Source organism: Anas acuta, chromosome 3 (genome assembly GCF_963932015.1).
Source record: "Anas acuta chromosome 3, bAnaAcu1.1, whole genome shotgun sequence".
NCBI classification, from domain to species: Eukaryota; Metazoa; Chordata; class Aves; order Anseriformes; family Anatidae; genus Anas; species Anas acuta.
The window spans coordinates 20,550,022-20,564,205 of NC_088981.1; the positions used below are offsets into that span (position 1 = coordinate 20,550,022).

Genomic DNA, 14,184 nt, shown 5'->3' on the forward strand with positions numbered 1-14,184 from the left:
ATTTGCCATTTTATTATCTAAACCTGCTGGGAATATGACCAATATTTATAAACTTTTGAGACCCTTATGTTCCTCAGTTGATGATGAGTGGATATTTATCCAGACACGTAGCTTTTGCCAGTGAATATCTGATGTTTTTGAGGTAGACATACACTGTCTTTCTATCTCTTGTGAAGATTTTTTTCAGTTTGCATGGTCTACTGAACTTCAGCTTTATGTACCTCATACATATATGTTTAGTGCCAGCTTGACTTTGAACGCTTGCAATGACTTCAGAAGTTCTTGTACATTATTTTGAACTCCATGCTATCTTTAAATTTTCTCTTCCATGTTTAGCCTAGAGAAGTGAAGGCTCTGGGGCAACCTCACTGCAGCCTTTCAGTACTTACAGGGGGCTTATAGGAAAGATGGTGAATGACCTTTTTACATGGGTATATTGTGATAGGACAAGGGGCAATGCTTTCAATCTGAAAGAGGAGAGATTTAGGTTAGAAGTTAGGAGGAAATTCTTTACTCATAAGGTGGTGAAGCACTGTTACAGGCTGCACAGAGAAATCGTGGATGCCCTATCTCTGGATGTGTTCAAGGCCAGGTTGGATAGAGCCCTGGGTGACCAGATCTAGTGGAAGGTGTCCCTGGTCATGGCAGAGGGCTTGAAACTAGATGATCTTGAAGGTTCCTTCCAAACCAAGCCGTTCTATGATTATATAATTCTACAGCTGGATTCAAACTATCTGTAGCCATGTTACAATTTGCCTGTGTTTTACTGATTGAAACGACATTGTTCTTCAGTGGAAACAGCCATGGGCTCATGGGCTAACCCACACGGAAGAGGCTTTTCTCACCTTTATATCATATCTGACTTCTCTGTATCAACATGAGTTGATATCAATGGTGGGATGTGAATGCAAAGGTAATTGGGTTCAAGCATGAGGAACAGATACTGATCTGCCAAAATATGTCTGAATAAATAGAGGTGAGCCTCACAGAGATCCACACTGCTTATAACTTATATATGTATATATATGTGTGTGTCCATATGTAAGGATCAACTTCAAGGTAGTTCACCTTTGTCCTTCCCTCCTTCCATCCCCACACCTTGACTATTTGAGCTTCCTCATATAACAATCTCATTGACTCATATTAGAACCAAGTCAAAGCATGAGCCAACGGTTTAGTGATCAGGGATTTTGGAGTTGAAAGTAAATTCGAAAACAGATACATATGACATTATAGCCTTACCTTCTGGGACCAATGGGGCTATTATAGTCCTTCAGTGGGATGTGACTGGGTGCGTTGTCAGTACAGGAGTCATGCTTTTTAAATAAAGAGGGAACTCAGAGTTCTTCTATTGTTAAGCTGCTCTTGCAAAACCACTTTACTGTATATAAAGTATCTTACAAGATTCTGTTTGGATTTGGAATATTTTATAGACCTTTCTAAGTTCAGATGCATTCACAGCAGTAGTGCACAGATAGCCTTTTAGAACAAACCAGAAGAGCCCTGTTTATTTTCTGCACCTCAAAGAGGGAATTTACTATATAATACTTTAATCCTTTCAGCACCCTGGGATGTACACTGTGGGGTAAATTTTCAAAGCACAGCACGTGGATTTAGCTGCGCGACTCTTATTGATGTTAATGGGAGTCACACGGCTAAATCCCTACACAACACTTTGACAATTTAGGGTTGTATTGTCTAAGGAAAGGACACTGGTTTGAGATGATGAAACAGCTGGAAATGAAAACCCATCAGAACACATCACCCTGAAAGTTGTCCAGTGTGACAATAAGGAATTTAATTACTACCTATACTTGTGTCCTAGTTCTCTGTGATAACATTTTATATATCTCAGGTCCAGTGTGAGCCACTTGTTACTCTATTGATTTTTCAGGTATCTAAAAATTGTGTTGCCCATATGCCTGGATATTTTATACGAGAATGTAAATTACATAAGCTTAAGAGAACAAAAAATAGCTAACTACTAGCTTTCTCTTGGGAAAGTTGGTATTTAGCATTTTATATATAACTCCATGTATGTGAGATATAGTGTATTTAAAAGAAAAGTTTTAACGATGATTATACATTAGTTATAACAGACCTATCAGTTTTATTACTGAATTAACTAGAATTACAGTTTGATAGAAGAATGGATAATTCTAAAATTAGTCAAGTGTTCTTTCAAAGGCATTAATAACAGAAACTACATCCCCATTTTTAGGGAATTATATATATATATATTTTCTTGTATGCTGATGGCTGTCATGGAATAGAAACAGCAAAGAACACAAGATTTCTTTTTTTTTTTTTTTCATGAGTTTCTTATGGTGAAGTAGTAAGACTGCCTCCCTGCTAACCATTTTATTTGGCACACCAGTCAGTAGCAAGAATTTTTATACTATTCATTCCAAAATAGAACATGGAGTTGTTTGAGTTGCTTTCAGGGTGAAAACTGTTGGTTCCCTTTTGAAGCCAGATGCCCAAAATGCTTGTGGGCACTGCAGATATGAAATTATTTACGAGCACCATTTTACTGCAGATTACATACATTTTAAAGTTCAACTTGTAAAATTCAAAGAGGCAAATGGATTTTTTTAGAGGTCTTGTCATCTTACATACATTCAGTAGTTGTTTATTGCTGGGCAAGTTTCATCAAATATGTGTTTCAGAGAAATGCAGGGAAGGCTTAGAATTAACTTCATATTCTACAATATGCACCACCATTAATGATGACAACCTTTGCATGAGAGACCTTTGATGAGAGACCTTTGCATAGTTTATATACTCTTTTTCTCCCCTTCCATTAGTATTTGCTGTGCTTTATTAATTTCACTTGAACTATGAATGGAGAAAGTTAAAAGTTTTTAGAAATTAAAGATAGAAAAAAAAAAGCTTGCTTAGACATCTGATTTGGCCCTTACTCTGGTGGAATATGAATAAATATTTTATAATGAAGAAGACTGTTTTCTAAAAGAAAAAAAATCTATCATTATATTATTTGATAACACTACACTTCTTTTCTCTGCAAACATCTTGCAATACAAAGTATTCATCTTCTCATTAGCAAGATAAACCTTATTTTATATCTTGATCATTAGATTATGTGTTACTAGAACATTGTTTACCAGTTTTAATGATCTTCTCTAGTATTGAGAATAATATTCTCTATTATTTTCTTAAAGGCAATATCGATTTTTACTCTGTTTTAAAAAAAAACTTTATTGTGGTCATACTAAATGAATGCATATTTTTTGTGGACACTTTTAGAAAGTAAAAGCAAGAAAATATCTGCAAGTAGTATAAATGCTATCGTTACTTCCTTACTATGATCTTTAAATCATGATGATCTCCAAATCATGATGCTGTGCCTTTAAAAAGTAAAGTTACAATAAAAATCCATTAACTACTTTCAAATATAGCAATCCTCCTGTCCAGCTGTGAAAAGTACTAGATGATACTTATTTGCCATTTGTGTTATTTACGGTCCATGACTTTTATGGTAACTGGTTCCTATTATTGGTTTCTATTAATGTAAAACATAAGTGAACATAAATGAGGCGTGAATCATTTCTTTTTATTAGCCCCACAGTCTTCACTCAGTGCTTGCAGTAACTCCAGCTGTGACTTGTTAGTGATAACCTATTTAAAGAAGGATATCTTTAAGAATAAAGCCTGTGATTAGGAGTCTTTGTCTGCTTATAGTTTCAGAAGGTTTCACTAGTTCATTGCAGGATCAGTAATGGTGAAAATAAAATAAAAATTAATTAGTAACACTTCTAAATCTAGACTTGCCACTAAATTGTCCTGAGCGTAGTATGGCACTAATTATACTTGAGGTAAATTCAGTGGTTAGTGCTAAAACGAAGACATAACATACATCACTTTGACAGTGTAGAAAAAGACTTTCTGTTGCTATCTCTGTTGTTAAATGGCAAATAGTGGTTTGATCAGTTATTAAATAATCTGCTTTAAAAAACAAAACAAACATATATATACATATACACATACATCCTTTTGTGTGTGTAGGTGTATATATATTATATACACACACATCTCTGAAATAATTATGAGCTTTTAGTTTTTCTTAAGACTACTGAGATTAATGTGGAATTAGACATTTCAAAAATAGACTATATAGTCCCATTTTTGTAGACATTAGTTTGAATTATATTAGAGGAATTGTATTTTAAGTCACGTATTAAGTTCTCTTCCACATAGTTTTATAGTTAAATTGAAAAGAGCGTGTTCTTTAAGGTAAAACATGATTTATCCCATGAAAAGGAAGAGACTTCCTGCTTAAACAGAATCTAGATGAAGTTAACACTTATATATCAAATTTTATTTCACCAGTTTTTTTTCCAAGGAAAAAAATAAGGTCTCCTAATAAGTTCTAACAATGTATTTTTTAAAATGATAAATATTTATGAGTAGCTAAATAAATCCGGAATACGCATTTCTCATTCTCTCTTTGGGGCTTTAGAGCATGTTATCAACCTTTGTGTTATCTGTAACTCTCTATCAAAATGAACTGCTTTAATTATTTTGGAAGAAAAGTCTTGCTACACTTCCCAGACACTCTGTGTCCTCATTCATTGGTGATGTCTCATGAATAAAAGAAAGTACTATAGCCACGTTATATAACCATGTTATATATAGCCACGGTATAATAAAACACGTTATCCTATACTTTTCATCAGGGGCCTTTCCGTGATACCGCTGAAGTATTGCGGCAGCGCTATAAGCCTTTGGAACCAACCTTGCGAGTGGCAACATCAATCGATTCACCACTAGGGAAGGCCAGAGCGGAAATGAAAAGGGAGGAATGGAGAAACCATATACATGACAATGAGTAAGTTTTTTTTTTTTTTTTTTCTTGTATTGTTATGAGGATGTTTTCTTTATTTCATTGCTTTCAAAAACCTTTCATGCCTGACAAAATGAAATGTCAAACCTGACAGCTTAGTAGCAAACGTTCTCTGTACATCCAAATTCTATGTTCTTAGATTATAAACTTCGCAGGGCAGAGACCCTATCTTGTATTTGTATGACATGTGCCATCCGTATCTATGAATCAATAGAACATGCCATAATAATAATATGTGATACAACAGATGAACTTACTGGGAAATTAGTAAACAAATGCAAATTCCTTTTTGCCATATGCACCTTGTCAAGGAACAAACACTATTTCTGTCTTCCTATTCAAAGATTTTAAAGACTATGGGAGGAAATATGTTCTTGCATGCCACTGAGACATGCTTTCTTTCCGGTAAACTACCAAAGCTCACTTGGAAGGGAAGGGAGCATATGTTGCACGTTAGAACATGATGTAAAAACTGTAATCATCTTTGTGGCAGTTTGGTTTCCTGAGCCATGGCATCTGTAATAGCATCAGAGGGGCCAGTTCTTTTCTATACAAACCAAAATTACAGACATAATCCGTCCCCCAACATTTAAGGCAATCACCAAAATATTCCCAATTCTTTTTTTATTGGGATGGAACTCCTTTGCCCAATCATAATAAAACCTATTAATTAACTTTTTCTGGCTTTGTAGTTAACTAAAAACAAATGATGTTTCATCAACTTTACCCTTGAATTCACTGCTCTTGGAAATTCTTTGACACTTCAGTACCAGAATTCAGGACAGAAAGGAATCCCTTTTCCTTGTGGGCAGCCTGTGATCTACTGATTCACTGGAAATGAATAATACTTTGCTATCAGCCCCATATTGCCTGTGTCAATTTAAGGACTGGGACTTAAGAATGCTAAAATCAACTGCATTTGCATGTTTTAGCATTTGTTTTAATTGCTGGATCTTTTTTTTTTTTTCCCATGTTTTCCCTGATTTAATATTAATAGTGGCTTTCAAAGGAGCTTCTACTTAAAAACAATTTTGAAAGAAAATCTTTTAATTCAGCAACTTTTCCACATTTGTACAATGTCGTTTGTGATATTTGGTTACAAAAACTGTATGTAGTATTTTTTACCCCTTCTATACCAAAAGTGTAATAGGGAATAGTTACAAGTAAAAGTGTACTTCAGGTTTCTCTTCTTTCCTTTATTTATTTATTATTTTTTTTATAGTTGGAGAAGGGGAAAAGCAGCTTAACTTTCAAATCTCATCTGTGATCTTTGCTATTATTTTTTAAAAATATTTTTATTTTTAGCTTCCATGACTGAAATCTAGAAAACACTGGGTAATAATTAAGATTCTTTCTTTCAGCTAACGTGTTCTTTACACTGGATAGGCTTTGATTATATATTCCAAATGAGGGGGGAATTATATTTTTCATTTATGGGAATGACTATATGGCCTGGACTTTATTTGATATGATTTACACCAGAAGTCATTATGTCAACAGTTCCAGAAGGTCATATGTTGAAATATTTATTTTGCTGTTTCTTCCCGCTTAGTGAATTGTAAAGGCTTTGGTCTTGTACACTTCAAATTTGGAGTCTCCAACTTTGACAGATATTAATTGATTGGGGATATTAATTGACTGGGGATATTAATTGATTGGGGGACAGATATTAATTGGAGGTCTTTATTTACCTTATGGGCAAGGAAGCATTTCGTTCCATCCTTAATACACAGAAGCAGTGATTCTCAGCTTCACGTGCACTAAATGCATAGTGTATTATACATTTTCAGGCTGTGATCATTCCGTTTGTGCTTCAGATTCAACCAACCATGCAAGGGTCACATCTGTAACCTTGAAAAGGTGATGACAGAGCTGCAGGTCATCATCAGGACTAAGACTCACTAGCAGTGCTGCAGCTGCTTTGTGGTATGCTGGTCTCCAGGGAGGAGTCAACAAAGGGTTACTCAGATTCTACAGTATTTTTTTCTCAGCAGTGCCTATAATGAACTGACAGATTTCCGTCTCTTTACATGTAATTGTATACTTTGGGACTGTATTTCTTCCTGGTTTTATGCTGATCATTCTTCTATTTTAGGAAGTAAGGAGAGAAAGAAACGAGGAAGTGTGTGGAGTTTGTGGAGAAAGCTAGTATTTGCATAAAAAAGACAAACTAAATCCTTGATCTTATTTTTGCAGAATGAGTATTGTGCATTATCTTTTAAGACAGCAGGTATAAAACATCAATATTTTTTCTATATCAGACGTTAAGAATTCCCACTCACCTCTGATTTCATTTTCTTTTTCTTTTCTTTTTCTTTTCTTTTTTTTTTTTTTTATTTAAGAGGTAATATGTTTTCTCTAAACGTTTCAAGCTCTGAGAAACTTCTTGCTTCTGATGAATGCAGAAATAATAGAGAAAGCCAAGGAAGAGGTTGAGGCAGGCAGAAGCAGTACAAATCCAAAACAAGAAAATGATGTGTGTGCTTGAAGCAACTGCTGGAATTTCCTATTTTGTAATGAAACAGCAACTGGGTAATCTAGCCTAATAAGAGTGATACCTCTTTCTCATGTAATTGAAGCTGTTACTGCCTTATTGTGCTATTTTTCATACAAATGGAGTGATTTCCCCCTACACTTGGATAGGAATGACAATTGGACTCCTTTGGGATGACCGCTTAATAAACTAGTGTCTAGTTTGAGACACCAACTGCTGGATCCAGCAGATTTAGATCACTAAGCATGAAAAGTTCTTTACTCAGTTGCGTGCAGCAGTGTGCTTGCCTAATTTTCCAGAGAACGAAAATGTAAATTATTTTCATTAAGTGCTGAAATCTGCCTCACATAATATGCCTCATGACTGAGAGTGTAGTATTAAACATCTATATAAAGTCAACATATGTCAGAATGAGTTGCAATGTGGTGATAGAATAGGGATAAACCAGCAATAGTGTAAAGCTGAGCATTTCTGATTCATTGTAGGCTGCTGGTGTGACAACAGGCAAGTCGTCTCAGTTTCTGTCTCTCTCTGTGCTCAGTGCTGTACCAGTTGCTGTAGCCAAGCTAGTCCTGAACACACTGGTTCACTTGTGTGCAGCACAGCACAATGTTTGCACACCCTGTGCCTCACACATTGTGTGAGTGTTGTAGTACCAAGCTCCTCACAAGTTTATTTTCAGCAAGACAATGTTTTCCTTTAGAACCACTGTAGGTACTTCTGCGCTACACAGTGCTGTGCACAAAGGATGGACTTACAGAAAGGTTAATGACTTGGAGTCATCAGTATCATGACATGCCCAGTGTAAATGGCATTTTAAATTAAAATTTAAAAAGCAAGTCACTTCGTTTTGAAGAGATTGTGTGATTTTAAGAAATCTTTTCATTTGTATGTTTTTAAGATTTTTTTACTGTATTTCTGAGTTAGCCTAATGAAAATGGCCACTACGTTTTATGTCATGCAAATGCAACACATCTGAAAACTTTGTTCAAATTATGCTTAGTTTTTCATATGCTTTGCAACTTCAGCAATTTGCATATTTTCCGGACTGTTATTGTATTATGATAAACAGGGATTATCATATATTTTCAGATAATGTTTTCTTAACAATTCAACTTCTATTTGTAACTCTTCCATTTATTTTAATTACTAGCACAGTGTGCAACATTTATTAATCAGTAGAGTCTTTTTAAGTTAAAATACTAAATTAGCTAACCCCATTAACACAGAATACTCCAAACAAGCAGTAATAGGAGAGGTAGTTACTGTGCAAATCGTATTATACATGCGGGTGCTCTAGGGCACAGTTAAGCATGATTACCCTCTTTTGATCCAGTATTCCTCTGCTTCTTCCAGCTAATTTCCACTGGAAATTTACAAAGTAGTGCCTTCATTTTTCCATCTTAATTTTTCTAATGAAGTTCTACTACTTTATAACACTGGGGATGCAGATAAGTCAGTGTATAATTAAGAAGTTCCAGAATTTGCTGCAGAAGAGATCTTTTACTTTCTACAAGAACTGGATGATTTTTTTCTTTTGCCACTTTACATTATTGCAAACATGGGTTAAATAAAAACAGACAGAGGCTTCTTGGATTTGCTGCTGTTAGGATAAAAATGACTGAGAGCTTACTGAAAAAGCATCGATATTTAGTATATTGCACACAACATAATAATGCACCCAAAATTTCTCATGGAAAAAATACCGTGCTAAAGATAATCTGACTAGATACAGTAAATAAAATGTGCTGTCTTTATACTGTGAATTACACTTTGATTTGTAATGTGCACTCATTATAAACTATATAATGGCTGCCCTGTTGCAATTGTTTTGCTGTGGAAAACCATTTTGATTCTTGCTTTGTTCACTAAGTGAAAAGATAGTCTGTTGGATTAGATTAAGCAATGACTTTAGGTAAAACCCAAATCTGAAAGCTTAAAATGAATTACGCATTTTATTTAACAAATTAAAGAAAAAACAAAAACAAACAAAAAAAAAAAGACAACACATCAGATTCACAGCTTCCAGAAGATGAAGCATAGTTTGTTTGGAGCTAATTGCTCGTGGTCTTCTTTAAAGTGAGAGGATTTTTTTTTTTATTTATTTCAGTTAGGTCAAGACAATAAAAAATGAATTACTGTTACACGGAACCAGTTTAGGTACAAATTTAACAGCACTATCACACATCTAGAGCTAAAATTTTGGTAGAGTTTTTATATCTAAGTTACCAAAACATACAATACATACAAATGTTGTGCAAGTTTGAAAAATCTAGGAATATTTACCCTACCTCTCTTTGGTGTTAATATTTCTTACAGTGCCAAGGGGTGTGGGATAGTCTAGCAGTAGATCTCCTACCTGATCTTTCTCAGTAGCCTGGGTGAAGTGAAGCATTTCTGCTATCAATATTATATGTTTGCACTGCTAGACTGCTTTTCAGAGATCCAGAGAACCTGCTGAAGGCCTGCCCTGTTGCTTGCTGCCATTTAGGCAGAAGAAAAAGTGAATACTGCTGAATTTTATCCTGAAGAGGCAGGGACACCTTCCACCTGATCAGTTTGTCCAGGGCCTCATCCAACTTGGCACTGAACACTTCCAGGGATGGGGCATCCACAACTTCTCTGGGAGGCCCTGGCAGTGCCTCATCACCCTCATTATGCGGTGTTTCTTCCTTATATCTAATCTAAACCTATCTTCTTTTAGTTTAAAACTGTTACCCTTTGTTCTATCACTACACTCCCTGACAAATCCTCCTTCCTGTTTGTGCTTCTGCATAGGAAGATTTTTCTCTCCTCTTGCATTGCCATAGACACCAGAGTCCAGTACCTTCTACAGCATCTATCAAGAACAACTAGAAAGCCTTTAGCGTCTAAGAGGCCTCTTCCATCTCCTGTCAAAATAGCAAGAAATAATGGAATAAGAGACAGAATGGAAGGAAGAAATAATAGGTGATGAAATGAAGGAAGAAAGAGAACAAGGGGGCTGAAATGTGTGGAAAAGAAGGATTAGAAAGATTAAATTAATGGTAGCAAAGAGGTACAGGATAGAAAGGAGAGAGAACACAATTTTAGTTAACAACAAAGGATATCAAGGATATCTTTTGAAATATAAATATATACTGCTATAAACTGTCAGGTCTAGGATTGCCTACTAAGTCAAGGGCTCCGGGGCTTTTTGATCCCAACTCTTTCACCCTATCTTGATTGTATTGTTTGTCATAACTCTCATTTAAGCTTTTGTGGTGGGTGGAATGAAATAACTTTTCATTTTTTAAGTGTATTTCTTTGGGGAGAATTCACCTCCCATTAAATCATACAGTTTTGGAAAGGCGCAGATTATACTGATTACGCTTTATGGCACAATGTGACAGTAACGTGGAATTTGATTCGTCTTTCATCCTGCTATTTCTGTCTCTGTCAGTTTTACTGAAAGCCTTCAAGAACTTTTGAATTTACACTGAAATCACAAAGAAAAGCTGAAACCCAGATATAAGAATCCCACTGAAGTGAGCTTATTGTGGGGAAAAAACTACTGAGGTCTAAGGTTGGGCAGTTTATAATGTTATCATACCATTGTCTGGATTTAATTTTCTTCTCCTTCCATCACTTCTGTCACATTCAGAACACGTACTCTCATTAATTTGGGGAAAAGCTGTGTCAGGTATAGAGAGAGAACTACAGAACACAATGCCATTACTGAAGTATATTGCAGTGCTCTTGCTTTTTACTATTATCATTGGTCGGTAGAGCTATAATGACAGTCGTATGATTCCTATTAATTTGCTTACCTACCTAAAACAAATAAACAAAATTTAGTATTTTTATTAGTTATTTACATAAAATTATGACAATATTTGGTTGCTTTAAACAGACATTGAATTTGTGATTATGATCCTTTCTTGTCATTAGATCACTGTCCCTATCAACAACTGCTCAGGTGGCTCTGACTGTGGATCTACAGACAGGAGAAAAAATAATTACTACAGTATGCCATTATAGCTATTAACATATTATTAATGTTCTTTCATTTCATTTTCAGTATTTTTTTTACTATTCAATGTTCCTTCTCAAAAACTTATTGTTGCTTTAACTTTTTCCTCAACCACAGACATACATTCCAGGCTGTACAGCACATAGACCAGCCAATGGTCTTAGAGGAGATAAGCAGTAGAATGTGGAAGATTACATTTGTGCTAAGCTACATGTAGTACAAGATGTTAGTTGTGACCTAAAATGTTAGAATATATGCATAGATATTTAAGTTCGGAAATGTGGTAAAACATAAATTACTCAGATTTGCCAAACTCTGATTTGATCAATAGATTTGCCAAAAAAGATGAAGCTGAACTGATCCACAGTAAAATCAAGCCCTTCACATAGAACATTTTATAGGGGAAACAACTAGAATCCTTATTGCTTTCTTTACTTTATCTTCTACTTTTCTCAATTTTATTTATTTATTTTTTTGCTGTTTTGTGTATAAATTTTACAGATGTGGTATTCATATTGAATTATGAATGTTATGGCTCAACTAAATTATATGCATATATGGGCAAATCCCTAAACTGCTAGCCTTCTCAGATATCCAATCCCCCGAGAAAGCCAATTTTCTTTCATGTCTGAACAAAAGAAAAATGTACTATTAAAATGCAATTCAGAAGTGATAAAAACTGCAAGTGGAGCAGCCGGCTCACAGCACCTTCGATGTATTCTCTGGGACACTGGGGCCACATTAATTTTTGTGTGCATGTGATGTCCATCCCATGTGCAAATTAGCATTACAAGTACCATAATCTGTCTTATGTGAGTGTCCTTTCCCATGAGTATACACATACTACTATAGCTTTGTATAATTTAAGTCTGCTAACTCAGTGTTTTTCTTTTTGCTAACTTTACATGACATTTGACTGTGGTACTAGATAGAATAAATTGATATAGCTAGGAATATTGTTAAATAGTTTCTTTTTATGAAGTGGAAAGAGAGGCATATAGTTTAAGAAAAATAAACAAGTTCACCCAAACAGTTGTTGATTTATTGGTTAGTGTAAACAAATCATTTTGTGAGTCTGTATCAACTGAGAAACAGGAAGAAACATATTTTTAACCCCATCTTTATCAAAAACGTGTTTGACTATAACTTGTATTGGGACTCTGGGTTCTGAAAAACTTTCACCTAGTAAAAGGTTTTAGTTAACTACACCTATTATTGTGGCTGTTAAAGTGATATTTTAAACTCTTCAAACTTATTTCTAATTTTACCATGTAATATTTTTTCTGCACTTGTAGAATCAAGAACACCCATTTCTTTTTTTTTTTTTTTTGAATACCAGCGATGATAAGCTTCATTTATGGGATTTTCCTTCATATTAAAATGTATCTACTTGCTCTCGTAACTCTCTTGCAAACTAAAATGGGCAGATGGAACTGATATTTTGTAGAATCACTTGCAGATCTGTTATATATGAGATGTCTTTCACCCTCCTCCATACAGTTTACTGTGGGGCCTACCCAGAAAATCTGTAGGTGTCCGCAAGCTTTATGAATATCTATCTTAAAACAACCTCTATAACCGAAGAAGGCATCTGGAATTTCACTGTTCAGTGGTAGTATGCAAGAAGGGAGTTCACCCTCAGTATGACTAAAGGTGAAAGAATCAAATCCCAAAAGATTGATAGTTAGGGCATACTGATAACTTCAAAGTATATGATTGGTGGATTTAGAACAAATAATTGATTTGCTTTGTGGTCTGCTAATACATGAAAGCCAACAGTACTATCTGTATAAGTTTCTATTCTGCTAAACTAGACTACAGCTTCTATAGCATTGGTTAACAGTTATCAAAGGATACATTTTCTACTTTAAGGTACAAAAGAAGTTCTTTCTGCTGTGAATTAGTCTTGGTTTATACTTACAGTGCTGGTAGGCTTGAAATGCATCCATCCTGATGGAATGGAATGATCAGGTTGAGGTTGTGTTGGTTGCCTTTTAGAGTACACTACTTGTAAGGTGGATGCAAGGTTCTACAGAAGTGAACTCTACTTTTGCATGGTGGAGGCCTCCACTGACTGGTGGCACATACTGCATTGCACATGTCAATAAGGAAAACACAGCAAACCTGTTCATTCCCTCTTTAAACCACACCAGTTAGCAGTGCAAATATAGCCAAAGTACTAATCTGGTAATGCAAGTGCGCCATGTTCTGTCTTCTTACAAGGCTTCATTTTATCTATTGAAGATCTCTATCACTTTGCTCCAAATTTTATTAAAAAGCAATTATCAAAGAAATTGCAGTAGCTCTTCCACAGTACCATCAAGATGGTAGAGGAAAATAGCAGAAACTTGTGTCCACCTCATTTTCTGCTTCATTGATATCTTATTTACATGATTTCTGTGGCATCCAGAGTGGGTCATAATTTTAAAATATGTTTTGAATTTCAGATTTTTGCCATTTTCTTCATATCATAAAAATGAGAAGTATGATCCATCAATTCACAGGTCAGGCAAATATGGCCAAGAAACTTATGGAATTAAACATTTCCGAGAAGTACAGCCGAATAAGTGGGTAACAGGCAAGGTAAGTCACTACAAAAATTAAAGAATGGCTTACTTTTTTAGATTGCTATTATATGTGAGTTTGAGCCTGATTCTGAGATCATTGAATCCACTGGGTATCTTTGGGCCATCAACAATTCTCTGACCTAGAAGCTAAGGATTAAGAGCATGTATAAGTACAGATCTGGTTATATCAGTTTTTGCAATTTTTTTTGTTTCTGTTATGCCTTTCCTGATTTAAGACAACATATGGCATACAATATAACATATGTAT

At 35.0% G+C, this 14,184-nt stretch overlaps 1 protein-coding gene across 3 annotated transcripts in view; it reads left to right on the forward strand.

Moving 5' to 3' along the window:
* Positions 1-14,184, forward strand: part of SPATA17 (spermatogenesis associated 17) — a 96,581-nt gene that overhangs the window by 57,450 nt on the left and 24,947 nt on the right. For all 3 annotated transcript variants that reach the window (XM_068676019.1, XM_068676020.1, XM_068676017.1), the window contains 2 exons: positions 4,698-4,849; positions 13,797-13,932. In XM_068676019.1, the coding sequence (XP_068532120.1) occupies positions 4,698-4,849; positions 13,797-13,932 (288 nt within the window). The remainder of the gene's footprint in view (positions 1-4,697; positions 4,850-13,796; positions 13,933-14,184) is intronic.